The 22,939-nt window shown below is 36.9% G+C and overlaps 1 protein-coding gene across 5 annotated transcripts in view; it reads left to right on the top strand.

Annotated features, from left to right (window-relative positions):
* Window positions 1–22,939, top strand: part of LOC100643982 (disks large 1 tumor suppressor protein) — a 542,862-nt gene that overhangs the window by 71,995 nt on the left and 447,928 nt on the right. For all 5 annotated transcript variants that reach the window (XM_012314498.3, XM_012314493.3, XM_012314492.3 and 2 more), the window contains one exon: window positions 2,609–2,740. In XM_012314498.3, the coding sequence (XP_012169888.1) occupies window positions 2,609–2,740 (132 nt within the window). The remainder of the gene's footprint in view (window positions 1–2,608; window positions 2,741–22,939) is intronic.

Below are 22,939 nucleotides of genomic sequence, written 5' to 3'. Positions count from 1 at the left end.
TTATTAAACTTGCAGTTAACGAATTCGTGAAATAAAGAATTGACGAAATTACGCTTTAGCTGATACGATATTCTTAAACACGCTGTTCAATGAACATGTTCAGGCCCTCTGTCTTGCAAATTTAAAACGTTTCGAGCAAAGAAACATCTGCAAATTGGCATCGAAAAAGCCAAAGGTTGCTTTCGGAATGGAGCATTTATCGGTAATTGGCCTCTTAGCGTTCCCGTTTAACGGAACGGTTAATGATAATTAGCTCAGCCCGTTAGAAGGATCCGCCTAGTTATCTAGAAAATGATTTTTGTGTTACAGCTTATGTCTTTCTTACTTGTTTTCAGTTGCGTGGAACAATGCCGCTATTATCTACTTTTACATTACAAAAATATTACAATATCAAGGGGCTTGGTAATTAGAAATTTACATTCAATCTGAGTCCATAACCACATCGCCGAAAATATTATTAAGAAAACGTTTATTAAAGTCTTCCAGTACCGACATGACCTTTGAAAGGTATTTAAATATCCTAGCTTGCAATTTTAATCGCTACGTTCTCTCTGTCAACAATATAATTAACGATCATGAAACCTTTATTAACCCTGCAGATTGTGTAGTCCTGTCAGATGCACGTGAAATCTTTTAACAACTATTTTTAGACAGACATGTTATAAAGCTTGGCGACAATAATACACGTTAAACCGAGCAACATTATGGATGAGACATATTAGATTCATTCAACAGTAACGTGTCAGCGGTTTGAGCTTGGTCATTGATTCGACAAGATTTATACTCGCGTAAAACGTTATTACACAATGTGTTGAATGATAATCGCATTATCCTCTAGCTTCTAGTACAATTAATCATATTTTGCGTCTCTCGCGCTACGAGGTCACGCGACGACGATCCATTCTTCCGAGGAAAGTTCTTCGATTCAAAGTACATTTAACTCGAACTCAGACGAAAGGATATCCGTTGCTTGGCGCACAGTTTGGAAGTTGGTGAATTCATCGAAGTAGAAGGAACTCGTGAGTGGTGGGAGTCGATGGAAGGAGAACGAAACCGGCAAGAGTCATGAAAATTCGTATTATCATCAAACGAGAAACATTTATGTCGTTGTTTGCGTGGCGCAGCGCACCGTAATTTTATCCGTTAGCATATTGTGCTACGAACAAAAGAGGGTCCTGAGCTTTCTCGAAAAGGAAGTGAAAGAAGAACGTACGAACGGACAAGAACTGATCGATCCCTTCTGTAACTTCAGGATTTGCCGAGGAAGTGGTACGAATCAACAAGTGCGCCAGCCACTCATTCACGATTGTCTAAATTATTCGGAAGGAAATCGTCGAGACGATTTGCAGATTTTCAACAATGTTTGAGTAAATCCCATGGACCGATTATAAAAACTCCTCGTGGTGGATGAAATTTGAACATGAAAGATGAAAAACATGAGAAATACTAACGAATGAGTTCTTTGAGGATTATGAGTTAAGAAATGACGATAGAGACTGTAATTTCTAAAAACTAATAATTTTTTAGCGTAAAATAATTAAAATGGGATAGTCTTGGGATTTTTGCATACAAATTTAAACTATCTACAATCTTTTCCGTGCTTTAAAATGCTCTAGTATTTTTAATATTGAAAACAAAATAATCATGAATTTCACACTAATATCCTACTATCTCCATTGGGAACCCATTGGTATTTCCACTATTCTTTGTGAATCAACGTTGAATGCATATGGGAATCTAAGATATTTCCTTCTATTCTTATAAAGTTGCCATTGTCTCTTACTTCGGGCAATGTGAGAGGAAATGGTGAGAAAATGGTGTGAAAATGGCCTGCAGGTGTTCATTGATTCGTTCCTATATTTTAACTATTTTTACGTGTATCTTTCTCTTTTTGTCTTTTTTTTAGATAAAAGACAATTTTTCCGTTTTGGAGCTACAAAGTTCGAAAATATAAAAAAAATTCCCAGTACCCCTCCCGGTATTATTTTTTTCTAGTAGAGAATTTCACGTGCACGACGTCCTTGTTATCATTTTGCGCTAGAAATCAGATGCACCTGTGCATCTACGTGTCTTTTATTTCTTGAAATGTTATGCATGCCCTCGTTACTTGTTTCTTTGTGTACGGAACTTTTGTCTTCTCGCGAAAACAAATGCGCGATCTACATTTTAATAGATGTCATGATATTACACAATATGTAACAAACATTAATATTTATTTTAATTTAAGCATCATGATGATAAATTATATACCACTTAAATTTATAATTTTACGGAACATTTAACGAAATTAACATACGCTGTGTAGAATACAAGACATTTTAAACTGACATTACCCAGTAGTTACCACGAATTTACATTAATTTCATGATTGCATAGTGTATTCCACTGCATCATTATAGTCGGAAGTTCCTTCGTTACGATCTTTTCCCTTTTCCTCTATTCTTTCGCTCTCTTTGAAAGAAAAGTGATCAAAGGAATGCAATATCTCGTTGAACATACAATCATGTTCTTTCAAATTCAATTTTCCGCATATATAATATATCGTTTATTCATATTTAATTCATGACAGAGAAGTTACACAAACTCTAAAGCGTAATTTTCTTTTCAGAAGCTCACAGAGCCCTTGAGCTCCTCGAAGATTATCACGCGAAGCTGACGAGGCCTCAGGACAAACAACTGCGATTGGCCATCGAGCGTGTCATACGTATCTTCAAAAGCAGACTCTTCCAGGCATTATTGGGTAAGCGTTTACAACGACGTTTAACAATTCTCATTAAAAATATTTCTTGGATATTTTTAAAATATCTTCACTGTGCGTTTCATCTGAGGAATAGGTTCTCCTACATTCCCAATGTGTTTTAAAATTCGAAAAATTCCGACGATTCATGGAAGATTCAAAGGAAGCGCACGCCTCGTCCCATTCTCTATGCTTCGGCTCAATCTCATCTTATTTATCGGAACTGGCACGTTGCCTCTCGAACGTTTCTCGCGCCATTGTTATTCGGAATAAAGAGCTCTTACCGCACGATTCATTCTGTTCGCATCCTCTTTCAGACGAAAGCTCGTCCAAAATTTTGACCGAGGCTTTGTGCGATCAACGGAAAAAGAGAGAGAGCCAATATCGAGCCTAGCTTCTGCTTGAATTCAAAATTGAACATTCTTACGGATATGCGAGATCCTTCGTGGATTTCTTTGAATACATACTTCCTTAATATTAACTCAAGATCTTTTTCTCATATTTCTTTTTATATCAGTGAGAATGATAACAATCAAATATCTTTTAACCTACTTTTGAATCTTCCGTTATGAAAGAATATCTTTATTCTAAATTGTTTGCAAAGTCGTCGATTTTTGTCATTAATTATTTTTCATTATACTTCGTTTTCATTAAACATTAAACATTTTGTCATTAATTATTTTTCATTATACTTCGTTTTCATTAAACATTAATTTATCGTAATGTTTGTCGTGAACAGTAACAACTAAATGAGTTATGTCCACGGTTATATTCTTACAATTAATCCACGTAAATTTTACAACCTCCTGATTTCTTCGAATTTGCAGAATCATGCTGCGAAAGAATTTTTCAATTATGATGGCTTTCAAAATATTCTCTTTTGGTTAATGTAGAAAATTTTCGGACGTAAATCTATCATTGACGCAACACTGGGATATTTTGAAAACGGTAGAACGTCGCGTCGGTTTGTATCCGACACCCGAGCATGGTAACCGTGTAAGTTACTTTGCGTACCAGATTGTCCCATTCGGTCCACTCGGTATAATGCTTCTGCATAGAGGAGATTAGTCTGCTGCACGTGCGACTGTGTCGGTTGCACCGATGCCGCGCTTCGCCTGTTAGTGCTGATAAACCCGAAACAGCTTCGCCTCGAGAATCCCATCGGTGACGTGGACAATGGCCGCAAGATTACACGTCATATCAGCTACGCTAAGTACTTAACGAGATTAGAATATTCCGTGAAACACCTGAAATTAGCGTCTTTCTACCAAAGTGATTCAAACACCACCAGCCTTAATTGCTAACAAAATGATATTCATCATTCGACCAAATCTTGCTTTCTTAAAATCGTTTTCCTATCTTATCAGTGGAAAGTGAATTTTTGAAAAAAAAAGTTTTAGCGCGTTTCGCGATTAATCATTATCACAGTCGTTTGAATTGAATTTACAGCTCAATTTGGAAATTTACTTAGTTACGAATGATATCAATTGGACATAAAATTCAAAAGATATTGTATTTGGGTGATTGGATGAAACATAAAGATCGATCATTTGATTAACTCTGTCCCAAGAATCAGTATAGGTATTGTACCTAAGTTTTCATTTATTCTGGCAGCGTCTCTAAAGGTACAGGTAGCTAGATATTCGGAGTAGAGAACGAGGGAGAATTTTTTCAGCAATTTTCTGAAATTTCCATGCGTTCCGTACCAAGCTGCTGAATAGGCTATGTAAATGTGCGTGCGAATATTGCACACATTCTTAATTCAGCTCGCAATCTCATTGCCACTGCATACGTGAAATTTCCATTTCAAGTTGTAACTGCAACTGAAACTCTACTGCTTTGGAAATAACTAAAAAAGTTATAAGTATAGTTAAAAAATATGTACTACAATAAAACAAGTTAAATGTCATCGTTTTAATTAGTTTTTTTCGCGTCGTCACGTTTAAACTTATACAATACATCGTATATGTCCTCGATTGTTCATAATTCCGCAAGAACCCTTTATTGCCGTAGCTGGTTTTGAGGCTAACGTCATAATTAATGATTCCAAGAAGATTGCTGCAACGTATCGTTGTTCGCATACCACAGTTTCCTGGTCAATGTCCACAAAGTTACGCGTCACGTTGACAACGCTAAGTACGTAACAAGGTTACAATTTAGAACTAAGCACGTAACGGTATTATACACTGGTGAACTTAGAGGCAGAAGTTTATAGGGAACTGGACGACGAAATAACGACGCCGATTGAAATTGAGATCTCGGATATTTGGCCTTGATTAGCAGCGATTGTACTCGGATTCGATGTCGCGTCGCGCTGATCTTCAACTTTCCCACAGTATAAGTTTGTCGTTAGCGAACTAACGATAATCACTGAACAAGTGCCCGTGAAACGTAATTCACTGTCAATCGTAGAATGGTTTGACTCCAACTGCTGAATCAGAGTATCTCAAGTTTCAAACCGAAGGAAAAGTAAGAAAGAAGATTAATTGGAATAAAAGTAGTTGGGAAGAGAAACGAGATCTATCCCACGTGACTAGAAGAAGATTCTAAATTAATTTACTCGAGTGTCACGATAATTGTTGTACAACAGCGCGGCTACGGTTGCAACTGCAATCAGGTCACCGGGGAACGCCGGTACTTGTGATTTAATTTTCTCTAGACGAACGACCAGGTCTTAATTATGTTTAACGCTTTTCCCGTGTCTAAAGAATAATTTGGATCACCAGTGCTCACCTTAAGAGTATTTCTCGCGAACGTCTCTCGTGTTTCCTACTAATTGTCGCGTTAATGGAATGTATTGTACAATAGCACCGACATCTTCGCGCATTTATGGAATTATTTTTTCTGAAACACGTTATATTCTTCACGCTTAGATGATTTAATAACCGAGTTGAAGGCAACAAGCAGAGAGGATTCGCATGTTTGGAAATGTTTCCGGCAAATTTCTTAAAGATATGTGACACAGGCTCGGAAGGTACTCGTAGCTTTCCTTTGTTCTTCAAACTCGAAGATAATTCAAGAGGCTGTACCGCTATTTTGGACGAGTTAAAATTTTAGAGTAGCTTTGGACGAGTGCTCTCAATTTATATCTCGTCCTCCCCTTCGTTCGCTCTCAGCCCTTTCCCGCTTGTTATCGTCGGCATCAGCTTCCTACCGATTATCCAGATGGATCGCGAATTACAGGACTTGAAAACGATGGAAGTTAAGAGGTGTCTTAACTCGTGAAATTGACCAAAATGAGAAAATGGTCGATCCCTTGCGAGCAAACATTCGTGGCGGATAACGAAATTTTTCTTGAAATTCCAGAAATTTCCTGATAGTTAAAATTACGGAAATAAATTGACCTTGAAGTTTAAAGAGCTTCTCTTTCAATCTGTTTCCACCGGAATTCGGTATGTTCCTCTAATGATCCTTCTACACACATCGTAGAAAAGTCTCTGGGAAATTCGAACATTCGACGTTTCTAATCTCCCACTAGTCTTACGAACCTTTTTATCTGGTAAAGGAATTCGAAAGCCAGATTACAAGGAAACGTCTACTTACGAATACGTGATTTCCTTGAGCTCATGGTTCTTTCCGTTTCCTTTGTTCTTCAAATCCTCTAGAAATGACGGAGTCTTACCTCGGTTGCATCGTGTTTGATCGGTGCTCCTCGAAATTCGGTAGAATTTACTTTTTCAAATGAAGGAGTGCGATATTAATTGCAGGTCTACAAGAATCAAAATTATATCGCACGAATATACGTTTTATGAATTTTGTTTAAATTCTTACGTCATACATGCTGCCCTTTATCTTTCGAGATTTAATTTTACCTGCTTATTTAGCGAATGCAAACTTTAACGGATTTAGATTTAAGATTCTGCTTTTTACATGGCCATCTTTCTCACGAAAACAGGTACGCGATGCAAGTCGTATCAAAGAAACCTAATTATAGGAGACCAGGCTGCTAATTTCATAATCCGTATTTACACCCTTCTTGCATAGTTTCTTTTCTCGTTTTTGTTGATAAATTTGCGACGCATTAGTTTACTAGTAAAGAAAAAACAGACCTGACGAATTCTGGTTTGAATTTGAATACGTGATATGTTTTTACGATGGAAAATTCGTGTGGCCATGTTTTCGATTGTTTTAATAAAAATTAAAAGAGAAATCTCTGAAAACGGTATGTAAATTTCTCACGTATAACCTATTTGATACAGTTCGTACAGTGTGCAGACACTCTACGGATCCAAATGTATGGTTCGATACGACATGAACGTGAAACATAGACACGATGCACTATTTTACACCTTGGTGGCGAATGCATCGGACGTTACGTTACAAAACACGACTGGCTGACAAATCCTTCTTGCCCTTGCACACGTGTACTAGTAGTTTAGTTCAGTTTTCAGCGATACATCAATGGATAGTTTTTACGGTGTTCTCTATATGTATTCTCTATTTACATTATTTTTCATTTATGTGATATAATGGACACCTGTATTCTTCAATTCTCTTTTTCTTTTTCCCAAATGTTATGTGTTTTATATATTCTTCGATCAAATATAGAAATAAAATGCTAACGGAACTTGGTTTCCAGTCATGAATCGAAAGGGAGCACGGTTGTTATCGAAAGAGATACGAGTTTCGAACACTCAAGGAATTCATCGATCTTTTGGTTAAGAATCGTTAATGAATCGGGCGAAGCTTCGTCTTAGCGTTCGCGTCTTTTAATGGAATCAGACGCGGGGCGATAAACGTATTTCTCGATGCTTATAAATTAGACGTGGCTTGTTGACATTGAAAAAGAAAGAAAGAGAAAAGAGGAAACTAAGCTTGTTGTCGCAGAGGTTGAAAATCAGCTCTTTCTCGCTTCTTTAAAATTCAGGTCGGTCATCGATCGGCGGAGAAAAATTTTCCCGAACAGCCTCGTAAAGAAGAAACTTCTCTGGGGGAGGAAAGTATTGTCTACTTTTCGTGTTGTCCTGCAACTACTAGGAACCAGGTAGGAGCCTGGTGTGGAGAGCGCGAAAGGCGAAGAAAGGAGAAAAGAAAGTAACGAGACTAGAACGTAAAGAGAGGGAGGGAGGTAGAAAAACGAGAGAGAACAGATCAATTTATAAATCAATAAAAAGCGCGGCGGTGCTGTAATAAAAAGGAAATAAGAGTGAACGGGAACGAAATAGATGGAAGCTGAAACTACAACTCGGAGAAAAGAAAGTAGCAAGAAAATAGAGGGAATAGAGAAATATTAAAGTAGCAAGACAACGACGTTGATAAGTTTGTGGTTTCCTTTCTTTGAAGTAACCAGACAAAGGAAGTGATGAAGCCCTTTAGGGCAAGTGAAGCACAGACGAAGAGAGGTAACTTCGCTCTTGTAATTTGAGCGAAGAATGAAATATCATGTTGGGTATCCAAACTTGACGCGTTACTGAGAACTCTACAATTATTGCTACCAATTTTGAATAACGTACCGCTCTACGATATGTTATAGTTTAAGTAGCAGCAGAAGCATCAAGTATTAAGTACAGTTAAACAGCCTGTGCAAAAAAATGTCTAACTCATGGACGTCGTTTGGTAGACTATCAGTACCAGTTTATCAAGTGATTTGTCTCATCGACAACGTGATTAGCGAGAATCCGGTTCACGTTAAGGAACCAGCGTAAAAAATCGCGGTGCGAGACTCGTATCCATGTCCGAGATTATTTACGGCGCATCGTTTGTTTTAATTACGATTAACTCTTCTTGCACGGTGTCTAGCGCTGTTTTTTTATGTATAATCTTTTTCACGGGTGCTTTTTCTATCCTGTGTCGCACCGCGCGGAAAATCCGATTTATTTCGGGCGCTAGACGCGGCAGCAGTGCAGAAAATTGCAGCTTCATCTGACCGAGCAATCATTCGCGCTAGGCTATTGCACTCACGGACGACGGCATTTTGGTGCACAACGGAAAATGAAAGCGGAACAGAGAGCCAGGAAAATGAGCGCATGAAGGGCGGAGAAAGAAATTGACACGCGTGGTAGACGTGCCGATGACGCGAAACGCGTCAGCTCTTGACGTATTTCAGCTTTCGGGGCTGTTCTTTTCACCTTCTCGTTCGGTCTTGTCGAACTTCCCGTAGCCCCGATGTCACTATCACGTAGCAACCCCGTTCGCTTTGATCTTAAAATTGTGCTCATAATTCTAATTTGTTCGCTTCACTTGCACTTTACTTGGAGAACACTATTTTGACGTTAAAACTAGCAACTTTAATATAGCAGACATAGACGAATCCAATTAAAATGATACAGTGAAAATAAGGAGACACGTAAGATTGTGTTTCCATATTAATAAAAACGCTTAGCTATTTTATTAAAAGCACTCGCATGTTTTTAGAAATTTCAGGAAACAAAAGATCTAAAATCTGTCATTTTGAAATTTTTTCGTTTCGTAGCTCGACTGATTTAACGTTAATTAGATCTTACATCATATCAGAAAAATCGTTGTTCACGAAGAACCTTCGATATCGCAAACAACGAACTTTTATTAGAAACTGAATACCTTTTGCAGGCAGCAGAAATTCGATCGATATTCTTTTCATGAATATCGCGATGCTCGTGCAATTTCTCAAGCACGTGTTCTTGCCGGTACAAGAGTCAGGCATTGTTTCGAGGTTTAACAACAGCAAGGCTTGGGCGATTTTTATCGAAATTGGAATTGCGCACGCGATCACGGAACAAGTATGGTTAATATACGTTTCACGCATAGAAGAAACGACTCGTGTACAAGCTAAGTCGTAGAAAATCGTGCGAAATATTCATAACGCGAAACAGCGAAATATGAACTGTGAATAATATGGAAATGGAAACTGAACAGTGCTCAATTTTTATACGAAGTTTCGGATTACTTATCAAATTTACATTTCATGTAACGAAAAGTATTGTATTTCGAAATAACTGGAGAACTGATCGTATTGCTTTGGAAAAATTACATTTTCGCTTACAGGCTTCTTTGTCATCGAGCTCGGTAGCCACTGATACCATTGCCGAAATTTTCAAAATCGAAACAGTATAGTTACGTATATGTATTTTTATACGTGCGACCCTCGATCTCTTCTTTTCTTCTATTTTCTTCGGCTAGAGATTGGAAATACCTAGTTGACGATTTCGCATCGATCAATCTCCGCTCTCTTTTGTGGCTCGATATTGAATGCACTTTTTTATTCTTATTCATGCCCCCACAGCAGTAGCAGAATTTCAAACGTGGTTACTTTATTTGGCATGAACTGTATTTGACAATATCAAAATTTAATATGTAATAGATTAAAATATAATCTAATTTTATAGATATAACATTCGATCTAATTTAATTAAAATGTCGAAATTAATCGTTAGGATAATGCACGTTCGTCTCGTGAAAAGAAATTTGGTATAAAATATAATTATTCAAGTAATATGATACATAATATATATATATCACGCAGAAATATGCGTAAAATTTTTTTAATATTTTAGATTATATCGTAAAGCGAAATACAAAAATTGAAAATAATTATCCAGGTGTATAAAATTCGTCGGTTAAGGAATCAACCATAGGAGGAAATAGAAAAGCTTCAACAAACACGCGTAGGTCTCACTCAGGACGGTGCTTTTAATTTTCATTGTTTTTGCCTTAGTACACGTGTATTCGTAAACAATAGAATCGTGGATACAGTGTAGTTGGATCTTCATCGTCGATCTTAAAATCTACTTTGCTTCGCCCACGGTTCACAATGCTCGATACATATTGCGGTATATAAAAGAGCATATGTATCTTTATATAACGAACTTTTGTCCCCGGGCCCGAATATTCATTAATTATCATTGTGTAGTGGTCTTTATTGTCACGCAGGGCTTTGTTTTACGCGCGAGATACGCAGTTAGCAAAGTACCTGGCTTCCAATTCTTAGCTTGGCCTTTCTGTGGCAAAACACTTAGATTTATTCGAAACCGTTTTCCTTGTTTGCATTCAAAAAATACGAATGACTTTGCTGAATCTTTTCGTTGCTGCTCGAAAATTTAATACTTTCATGGTGATTTTAATAATTTAATTTTATTTAAAAACAGTTATATTTCAGTCAACAAAAAATCGGTTTTTTTCCCGCTAGAAATCCAGTAGATACTATGTACTTGAAAAAGAATACTTGAAAAAGAAAAAAGTCATATTAACCTCTTGTTTTATAATGTCTTGTTATACTCGTGATAGGCTATGATGGAACTACAAAGCAAGGGCTGTGTTCACAATGAATTTTTCATTATAATTTAAAATTTTGTTCCAGCTCATAAAACTGACAATCATTAGATCCATGATTTTAATATCAGTTACAGAATTTTTTAAAAGTAAATAATTCATTTTATAATATAGTATAATATAGTATAAGTTTAAGAAAAAACCAGTCTGTTTGGCTTCTAACGTAAAATAGATTCCGTATTTGTATAAATATTCGTATTCGATACATTACCTTTAGATAGAGAACAAACCCTTTGAAAATATGTAATAAATTCGTATTTTTTGGTAATACATTATGGCTTATGGCATCTAGGAATTCTAGTACATTAAACCACATATATGTACGTATACAAAGTGTAGACGTATAGACGTTACGTAGACGTATCCGTATCATATTGATGCACGGATACCTGTGCATTGATGTGTAGATACGTTTCCAATAACCTTATTGATATTGCATACAGCCCAATATCTGAATGTTGTAACAAAGTGTAAGCTCTCTTTGCGAAGGTTTTTTTTATCTACCTGTACAGTAGAATATATCTTTTGTAGTTACCATTTTCGAACTTTTATTTCGCTCTCACAGTAAGCGACTTTTGTATTTTCTGTGTAAATACGGCTACGATACTTGGATAAGTCAAATTTACTCTGTTAATGGACGCGATAAACGTTTATTCTGCTCTCATCAATGTTTTTCTTTCTTCAGCAACTCGAAAATTAATACATCACGCGCTTCCGTAACGCAAAATATTTGATATTTTAAACTTCTTTCATCTTTGCCAAGCTATTACGGTTTGTAAAAAGAATAATATTCAAATGTTTATACAAACTCGATGAATTTATTTCATTGAACGAAAGATAGTACATTAGAAGAAAGTTTTTCGATCCGCAAGAAGATGGAGAATGCAGTCCGCAAAAAAGGTTTGTCGTTAAAACAAGATCGTTAACGTGGATTTCTTGAGGCCGGTGGAATGGCCATTGGTTTCTGACGATGGCACGCTGCTGGGTGAATAGCGGCTTGTGTCGACGGGCGGGACAATTTGAAATTCAAAGCACGAGCAGCCAATGTTGTAAGATCGTTAGCCGAATGCTACGATTGTTGCTACGGTTGCAGTCGTCGCAGTTGTTACGAGGGTGACCAATTTCTCTCGTTTTCCCCGAGAATCGTTCTCATACGTTGCTCTATGTTGCACACATGAATCCGATTCATCGCCATAAACTTGGCCGTTAGCTGCTTCGTCACGATTTTCGACCATTTTCTCGACATCTCTCTCACTCTGCGCCGGCCATGTCGGAGAGAAGTCGCGGCATTGCACTTTCCATAAATCCGTTAGCGTAATTCTCCTGCACTTCTTCGAGAACTCGCAGTTTCTCGGATTTTCTGCCAAGATCCATTGTGGTTCACCATCTTTTTTTTACTCTAGAGTAACTATAATATGGAAACATGATCTTTCGGAGAATTGTCGACGATTATATTTGCATTAAGTACACCTTTACGAATCTCATAGCGTTTTTAATTTGTCCCCATTTTCCGAGACGCGCGACAGATAACGGAACATCGTTTCGTAAATATTTTTTTTCCATCGGCTTGTTCCTTCTGTCACCATGTAAATGAAGTTGGAGCTGATGAAGAAATATACGAGAGAAATCACCATGCACCCCGATGCATGTAATTTCATCGTTACGTTTTACGTTACGACGAAAATGTAAATTACTATCAAGCCTAGGGATTCTTGCATTCCCACAAATATTTCGGCAGATCGTTGACGAATCAGACTTACGTTGTTCGATAAAAATATTTTCTTCCACGATTATTTGTTCATTATTTCCTAACACCGTGGCAGACAATTAATCTGACGTTCGCAGAAAAAGCATCGATTGTGTCTTTGTGTTCAAATTTAAGAACCATCTTCCATAAAGAATCTTGGTCGAGGTTGATGTTACGCCGCTCAGTGAAGAATATTCCTTATTAATCTCGTTTTTAATTGCTCGCGCTACATTTGATCGTGTTCTTGTACCAATAAAGCGACGTGTTCTTCTTACACGTGCGCGGATTATATTTTCTCCAGCACGAAACGCGAAAGTTTGTCGATCGTTGCTTTCCCGGCTAGTAATCATTTACCGTAGCTTAGAAATAATTTTAACGGGCACAGAAATTCGATTTTCGCCGCAGCTTTTGCATCGAGTTCGTGAAATATTATTTAGTATAACATAAATTAATTACTACTAATTTATTCGTTGACGACCAACGGATAACTCGGGCAGATTATTCGACATACATATTCATCTCAATACTTCATGCATTTCATTTCGAGTAAAAGTATTTCTATATTTTGAGACCGTATAGGGATGTCAGAAAATTACATTTAACGTGGCCGAATAATTAACACTTTTGTAACGTTATTACTTTATACATGTACGATTTTAATTGTTAAACGCTATTGGAATTTAATTTAATTCGTTACAAATATACCGATAAAATTTGTTCGTCGAATTAATTCGAAATCTCGAATAAACTTGTTATATCGTTGCAAGAAACAAGGAGAAGAACGTTTCGATCGGTTTTTTTCTATATTGCATCGATATAACTGGTTAAAGTTACGAATCTGTCGTTCGATATCGAACGAGTCGTGATGAAAACGTTCTTTTTAATATGATTATTCATGCATCGATTCACTATATCCGTGCAAAGCATTACGTCGCTTTGCACCCTTTTACGAATCCGGTCTCGACTCAAAATCTTTTTCCGTCGTAACATCGTTTGAACCGCAAGAAAGAAAAAGCGTACCTTTGTATCGTATACGATACACATCGGCTCTCTACTACATTCCTTTTTATCTCGAAGCTCTAGTTGCTGACTGCATCTCATTATCCGTTATTATGCGACATCACAAACGTGCATGCATAGTCAGCAGCACGTGAAATTTATCGGCAATTGGATCATGATATGTCCGGAAGGATTATCATTGATTCGTTCTCCTTTTTGGAAAATAATCAAAAACATGTAATGCGAGATATTTTATGTCAGATGAATGATTATTATATCAAGATACACAAGTTTCACCAAAGTATTCGAACACTTCTAGATCTTTTATTGATACTAGTATGCTCGATCATATTGGTAAAATTTGAAATAAATCTGAAAATGTATACAGAAATTACAATATATTTAGTACAAGTAGATATATATCTTGCAGAGATCACAAAAGTATTTTGACAATCAGTTATTCATTCTATGCTGTATACTAATTTTTTTATTAAATGTCTATTTGCAGTAATTAATTGATTATTTCTATATACATTTAAATGCTTTTATCAGCCTGTGTATTTTTCTCAATTTTATGTCAACGTATACATGAGAAATCGTAAAGATAGCTCTAAGAAGATTTCGTTTCTTTCGTCAATGCGTGAGTGGTCATTAAGCGATTAAGCTGTTTAATAACGTTCATTGAGCGGAGGAATTTATGCTTCATTTGCGTAATGCACTACGACGTTGTCCCCTAGTGTCGTGGCAGCGACGAGAGCCCCGACGAGACGACCCGCAGGCGGCCATTAACAACTTGCTAGAAACTTATTACGTCGTGCAGGGAATAAAACTAACATGGATACTTTCCGTGAATACTATACTGGCCCTTATACCTTCGAATATAATGCTAACACGTTGCACTTTTTTCATAGGTTTTTTCTATTATACATAAAAAGCATTATCGGCTTACGTCACGTCTTTTGTCTAATATTTATTAATATCATAATAGTAGAATTATAACTTATCTTCTAATAATGTTATGAAATGTTAAGAAAATTCACAACGTTAACGAGATACAGTGGCAAATTACCCAAAAAATTACCATTTTTGAGTAGTGGTTGAGGGATTCAGAGTTCTTTCAATGAAGTCTCAACTGTGCTGAAAACCATTAGCCGTTATTGTTTAGACAGTGTTGCACGACTCTGATGTTTCGTGTTTCTCGTTATATTACGGTATTTCTGTATTGTATTATATTTGTCGTTATACATATTTGATTCACGAAGTTAAAATGAAGTTGCTCCGGAAGTTACTTCTCTAGATTGAAGTTACGAAAGCTTAGGAATATTGGAGGGTGAGATTGAGTCAGGACAAAAGAAAAATGGAAACGATATTTTCAAGAGAATCGCTTTTATAAGCGAATGACCTGTCGCATGGTTTCCCCATCGGTACATTTCGATGTCTTTTGCATTGTTCTCTTAATTAAAAACCCATATTACTTTGTACCGTGTTAGCATTACATTCATGCACTTTTAACTAGATATTTCGCGACAGCAGCGAGAAAATAAGACATCAGGGGAGAACGTGAAAGACGATTTAGTTTAGTTTGTTACGAGCGTAGTTTAAATAATACGAGTTTTTTTTCTAACTCTAAGCAATTTGGCGATCACGAACCCTGCTGATTTTCTCTTGTAGCGAATTTTTAACGATGGTGCTTTCTAAGCGAAATAAAAACAATTCTTTATGTCAACCCTTGCGGAGAACTGCCGAAAGTTTCAAGAACAGTTACAGACACTCCAACTTAACTAATTTTCTCCACAGGCAGACTGTTGCTCTTTTTATTCGTGTTTCCGCGGTTCAACTTCTCGGTCACAGATGAAAACACATTTTCAACGTGTAATTCGACCCGGTATCGAAATAGAATTCACGATGTTTTCTTTCAACAGTATACCCAACAGTGTGCGATTGTAACCGCCTATTTATATGCATTATAGTCGCACAGAACGCTTAGGTCAGTATCTGCTTACAGTGCATGTGCAACGAATATTCCCTACTACGGTGCTTATACAGTGACCATGTAACGTATCAGACAGTCGACAGACACGCAGAGTATCAAGCCATGTGGCATTTCACTCACCGCCTTGTTATAAACTCAATTACGGTGTTACTTACGCCATATCGTGGCTGATCATGTAATGTCGTGTGTACTGTCTGACTAGTTAGCGATCATATCTACTTGCTATCGCGTAGCAAAGTTCCGAAACATCGAGCTTACAAGACTTTCTCCAGGTTAAAACGATTATTATTAACGACACGTTTAACCTCGCTTATTTTGCATTACTCGTATGTCCATGTATTCGTTATTTTATCATTTATTTTTTATGATAATTAGTTATTTTATCATTTATTTTTTATGATAATTAGTTATTTTACCATTTATTTTTTATGATAATTATCGCTATAGTTGATTTTGTTCAGATTACGTTTGGTACAATTTGGTAAAGGAAATTTTTGTTTTCAAGTTTCCCTTTGAATCGTGTTCTGTTTGTCCAACGCGATATATCCTTGTACCGAACTATTTACGCTTCCAGTTGATGCATTGTTTGCCGTGTAGACCAAGTTTGTAGTTTCTACCCTTAATGAGTCCACTAATGGAAATTATTAGAGCTACTGCTTTCGTAGGAAATAATTAGTTCGTTCGTCCTAAGACAGATTTAAACAATACAAACTAGAACTAGCTAGGCGGTTCTGTAATTATTGTAATATTGCGGCATGTCTCGATACAATGGAATTAATCTATTTATTGCCAAAATGGCCAGACATAAATGGCCAGATTAATTCTTCATACTCTATACAATTAGATCGAAGATACAGTAATATCTCAATATTATGCCGCGACCATTAATTTATGAACTATATTCTGCGAATATTTATTAATATACCTTTACGCTCTTTCAATTCTTTTGATAGAAAAAGAAAAAAGGTATGAATGAGTATCACACAACGTCACTTCACTGCTGCATACGTTCTAGCTATCTGCGAGCAATTTAATTTCCTGTTTAATTCCGAACCAATTCAATGAAGCGGGAGAACGTACTGGTTTGGGAATAATAAATGACGTCGTAAAATAAACATGCAAAAAGACGAAAAGAGTGAAATCGAAGAACAGTGACTGTTCGTATGGTGATAGCGGGTTTGAGTATTTCACTCGACCAAAGCGGTAAATGGACCCGAATCTATCGGACTTGCACATCGAAGAGCAAAAGGGGTGTGATGGAAGCTGAAGCGGCTAGACGCCGTAGGAAGGGCAGTGAAATATTGCCTCCGAATTCTGCATCCACCGACTCGTCTGCCTCCTCATCCCCTTTCCCTTTCCAGTTCCTTTTGAACACCCCCGACTTGCCGAAGATTCTCCCTTCGAGACGAAACCAGAAGTTAAACGTCGTCGCGTTTATTTCATGTTGATGTCTCCACCCCTTATTCCCGACTTCTCTTCCTCCTTCACTTTTCATACTCTTCCTGCATGGTCGATTGCTCCAACCCTCTTTCTGATACCGTCTGCGCGATGTATCGGTAAGTACGGTTTGCTTCTCCCAGGTACTTTGACATTTTTATCCTGTGAAACACGAGCCTTTGGACGATTCTCGTTCGAGGGGCTCATCTGGATGAAAGTATTATCATCTCGGCACTTTGTGTCTGTCATTTAATGGCTTATCTGCATGAAAACGATTCGAATTTTCTATGTTTTATTTATATGTGGGTGATTACAATCATTGTGTAGTAAAAATTATGGTTTAAATGGAGATAAGGCAAATAAATTCGTTTGAAGACAAAATGTTTCCGTATTTATTTCATTATGTCATATTTTCATTTCCTTGTAATTATAATTCAAGAAAAAGGTGGAGAGAAAATACTGCAGTGTCATTTTTTTCATTTCTTTTCTTTTTTCTTTTTTTTTTAATAACAAGGAAGAACCCCGCTATGTTACCGGTAAATTGCCTTCGCTTAAACATGTTAACGAACGTGGAAAACCAACTATTAATGGGCGTGTTATGTTTCCTAAGTAAACTGACAAGTACTCATTTCCTCTTCGGTCGTTTTCCCCCTTTCAACTCTTTGCCCTTGCTGCAATTAACATGGCTGTATAAGCTAGCAAAGCGAAACGACCTGAAGTTTCATCGGTAAAGCAAAAGAGTTTGAATGAAACTGACAAAGAAAGATATTGACATCGATCGCGTGACAAGCTAGGACACTAGCGGCAATTGACTGTGTACCGTTGATTGTACTTTTAATTTGCTTCCTACCTATAACACGATTTTAAGCTATTCTTTAGCGGTATCTGACTTTCGTTTCATTTAATCCCGGCAAAACGATCGTATTCATTGCCTTCTCATCTTTTTTCTGATATGTATATATGAACTACTTGGAGAACTCCACTTTCGAAACAGTTCTTAATTTTAATATTAGGATTAGTGTTTGATTGTTTAAAAGCTAGGTGATTATTATCAGCGAGGCTAATTAATTCGGTTTAGCGTGTAATTCATACAATTTGTAATTCATATTTATTCGTATGTTTTAAAATTTTATAGTTATATGTATGAAATTAAGAATTCGTACAATTCCGAAAGTTTTTCGTATAAATGATATTTCGGCTAAAACTACTGGAAAAGGCAGGACTATCGATCTCTGAATTTTCATTAGGTCACTTCGTCCTTTTGTGCACTCCGATATCGTTTCTTAACTTCGCAGGACACGCTGTCATCGAAAGTCACTAGATTAAAGTTGTTGGATAGTGACACGGAGACGCATGTATGCACAATTACTTGCAAACTTCATCGTATCAAACTATAAACTAATCAAACTTTCTCGATCTGTCCGTTGGCTTTGACGCAGTGTCTTGTTTTTCCACTCGAGTCTACACGCGTATGATACCAGGTTACCTATAATATCACGCCATGTCAACAATTCTGATTGCATCTAATTACTTTGTATCAAGATTATAAATATCATAGTTTTATTCACGCTGTGTTCGTACTTGTCACTTTGTATTGATTTTTCGTGAGATGCATGCCTTTTCGTTCGAAAAAATTAACTTGTTTAATTAGATTAATCTTTTTCGTTGATTCGAAATGCATTTTTCAATGAGCCACGGGGCAAAATCCGATTTATCAAAAAGGTTTTTAACAGTTTGAAGAAAGTTAATTACTCGCCGGAATAAATGAACGTGGCTTCATTCCGTTGTTCTCCCACGATGATGAAAGATCTTCCTCCATTTATCTTCACGGAACTAACGGAACTCGAGCTTTTTGCACGAATTTCTTGATGCAATCGCGATTTAATACGTTTCTTTCTTCGCCCGACTTCGGCCAGATTTTACCTGCGCAAACGATCACTGCTGCATGCAATTCTTCTTTATTTTCGTCTTCGAGGATTTTCCTCGTCGAGAATTTCTTCCATACACTCGAATATCCCTTATTCTTAAATGTGCTTTCCAGAAGTCAGACTGATCGACTACACTTTTTTACTAATTTCTTAAATATACGATTAATATTCAATTCTCCAACAACGAACGACTTACATTTGTGAGTTAATTTAGCGCAGGGAAATGATATGGATAATATCTGGTAAATTCTAAGGTAAATTTAAGCGACAGTGTTTTCAGCATCATCACTTCTCTGTACTTTTCAATTTCCGGGGTTGATCAATGTCGTTTCTAATGTTGAGAAAAGAAAGTAAGGAAGAAAACACTATTATATCGCCATTTTGTATACGGATCAGTTATCGTAGTTGTAAATGTAAGTTATTGTGAATCAAGATAGTTTTGTAACTCGGCATTTTATTGGTCTTCGGAATGGAAAGTAGGTTTCGAGGTTTCCATCGCATGAAACATAAGAAACAGCGAACGCAATGCAGTGTTCCAGTTGGAACTTTCGAAACGACATTTGCTTGGATAGTTGTTGACATTTTAGAGGTTCATTTAATGGTTAGATGACTGTAAACCAACATACTCCGAAATGAAAGACGTGTAATTAAAGCGGGTGGGGATTAAAAAGTAATAGAAACGACACATAAAACTGAAAACCTTAACAGCGATATTGATGTTTAATAGTGACTGCTGGATTAGCTTCGCTTATGGAGCCAGGTTTCATGATTGATGATAAAATCTAACCGCAGTTCGCATTAGTCTTTTTGTGCATACAGAATAACTAATGAAGAAACAATTTCCGTAATAAAATTTTCAGTGTTTTTGGAAATTCGTTCGTATTACATTAATATCGTGTGTTCATACTCCAATGAAGATGCATTGGAATTTGTATGTTATATAAAAAGAATTTTTGAAAAAATGAAGAAGCAAAGAAGAATATGTACGTATATGCTAACCAAATTAAACGATATTTGTCTTTAAAGTTTCATTTCCATTTCATTCAAAAATTGGAGATAGGTTTCAAATGAAAAATTAAAAAAACCTCGACCAAATCGGATCGGAACGAATTGAAAGTTTCAATCGAAAGACTATGAATAGCTTTTTTCTATATACGTTGATTGTTTTTCTCTTCCTTCTTTTTTTTTCTTTTTTTTTCTAAGTAAAAGAATGGTAGCTCGGCGAGTTTTATAGTTTCTCTGAAATCGTTCTGTGCTGACTGAGAAACGCACAATATTTTCGAGGAAAGCTTGTTTTATGTCCGTAAATATCGTGCTGGCTGAGGAGGAGATGAAAGGACTGTATCGAATTTCGAGATTCGTGAACAGCAATTCGTCGTTCCTTTGTTCGACTTGTTCGCGTAATATTTCGATGTGTCATAAAACTATATACGAAATTTCACGGTCGGTATATAAAAGACAGATGTTTCTAACGAAACTGATGGCGGTGTAACCGATTTTATCGATCCGTTCATCGGAAGACAAACCTTTCCGAATGGCGATATTGAAATTTCGCGATTAATTTCGTAGCGGCTTGATAGGAAAAAAGCACGCTCCACGTTGATTGCAAATAATACGATGCATCTGTCACGTTCAATTGCTCAGTTTCTTCGAAACAAAAACTCTTATTTTCTTTTTATTTTACAGTTGAATACTGCATTTTTTACTCTTGGCTATAATTGCTTGCCACTTCACGTCAGAAGGAGGCGAATACGATCTCGTTGAGAAGAGTTTAAATTCTCCTAAAGTACAAAATCGTCGAATAGAAAATTGCCCAGACATTAGCTTCTAAATTGTCTGTATAAACAAGTTCCCCGAGCTAATATAATAATTCCTTTGAAACATTACATTGCCTATTGCTGTCTATCACCGCGTGATGTTCCGATAAAACGAAACGAGAAAATCGATACAAAATTGAATTTATGTGACTCCTTAATTATCTGCCGTTTGATCTGAGCAATGATTACATTGGTGCAGCTAATTCTTCTATCTTTGATATCGAGTTTATTGCTTCCCCGGCTTTTATTCGCTGAAACTTTGCCGTATTTACCGCGCTGTTTAGCAAAGTACGACTGGCGTGTAGCTAGACTGAAAAGGCTGACGAAGAGTTGGGAAAACTGGATAAACAGGAATAAGTGGGTTTGACGTTTACGAGCAGACCAACTTTTCCGCGTCGAAGAGATATTAGACTTTAAATGACGGCATTAGAACTTGACTCGCCTGAGAGTAATACGGTCTATAGTTTACACTTTGCGACGGAATTTCGCCGGTTTCCTTGGCAGTCAACGAAATTGCGGTCCGTGACGTTTCGTTTTAAACAGAAGATAAATAATTACGGAACAGGTAATTGCTGAAATGTTTTCCCTTCGCCGTGTTGAGTACGAGATATTTGGAGTCTTTCGCATCTAGGCGAATCGAACAACGGGAAAAGATACTGTTGCTTGTTTAATAGCACGACGTCTGGAAATTGTAGAAATGTAAAGATTATTGTGCGTCTTATCTTTGCTCATCATTGTATAACGTTTTACTAAGAGAGATCACGTTCATCGAGAATACATACAATCTGCGATTAAATTATTACTCGGGCATTTTCGAAAGCGATACGCCGGGAGACGGAATTAGCAAATTTACCTCACCAACTATAAAAGTTGTTTACATCGATGCGATATTTGCGTTCCGTTGATTTACGCTTGCTGGAAAGTTGGTGACTATGTGTCATGCACATGTGCGAGCTACGTCACTTTTACACCGCGTTTCGAATAAACAATTTGTTAAAAGATTTTCGCTCAAGACAATGACAATCTTGAGATAAAGAGACCAGACGAGTCTTGGAATAAACACGTTCCTGATATATATGGTTTTTTTAAATGTATGTATAATTCATAATTCGAATTATCATCTTCGTAAATCTAACAAATTATTCGTTCATAATCTTTTTGAGGTTTCGCTATTTATCCGTAATTATATAGCCGATTCTTCACCATCGGCTCCCTTTTCATCGAATCAATCCGTCGTTTCATTATCCAACGTTTTCTTATTGTCTTCTCCCCTTGACTTTCCTTAATTGCTGATCTCTTTAGCATTTGGGTCAGACACGATTATTTAAACGATTTTTCTGTTCTACGATAAAATTTCATTTATAATTCTGTAACGCGAAACCGAGAAACCAAACGATTAATTAGAATCGTTACCAATATTTCTCAGATACTATACCTTTATACCAATTGCAGTGAATAATGGTAGCTTACTTCTTCATTGATAAATTTTAAACGTCGAAGAGATAATAGATATAAGATAAATTACTAAGTTTAGACAACGAAGAAACGATCTATTTTTTCAACTGGCACCGTCACTTTCTACGACTGGCGGTAGTTTATTCTTAACAGCGTATTGATTTGCGACCGTACAATGGAATGGGCGAGGTATTATTTTTAGAGTGAAGCGTGTATTGAAAGTAAAGTTGAAAATTAGCCGACCTTGCTTCTCGCTAATCACGAACAGCTTCGATGAAAGGTCGATCGATCAATCTTCGCGTGAGCGTAGTTCCAACCAGCGGCGCTCTTTGCCGTTAAAATAACCCGAAACCGCGTGAATTTTCCGCGAGAAAATAAGGCAACCTCTTTGGTTGATCGGTTTCTCGCTGTCAGCGCTTAAACTTCCATTAACGCAGTTCGATCGTGCGCTAATCGTTGTGGTCAACGTTAGGCAACTTTCCGAGCGAACATCGCGCGTTTCGTTTTCAGGATCGGTGCTCGTCTGGTCGATGTCTCGCGACTTCGTACCGTAACTTGAACTTTGATAATACGATTATC

This window comes from Bombus terrestris, chromosome 12 (assembly GCF_910591885.1).
Source record: "Bombus terrestris chromosome 12, iyBomTerr1.2, whole genome shotgun sequence".
NCBI lineage: Eukaryota > Metazoa > Arthropoda > Insecta > Hymenoptera > Apidae > Bombus > Bombus terrestris.
The sequence above is the reverse complement of the archived record's forward strand: the minus strand, read 5'-3'. Positions and strand labels throughout refer to the sequence as shown.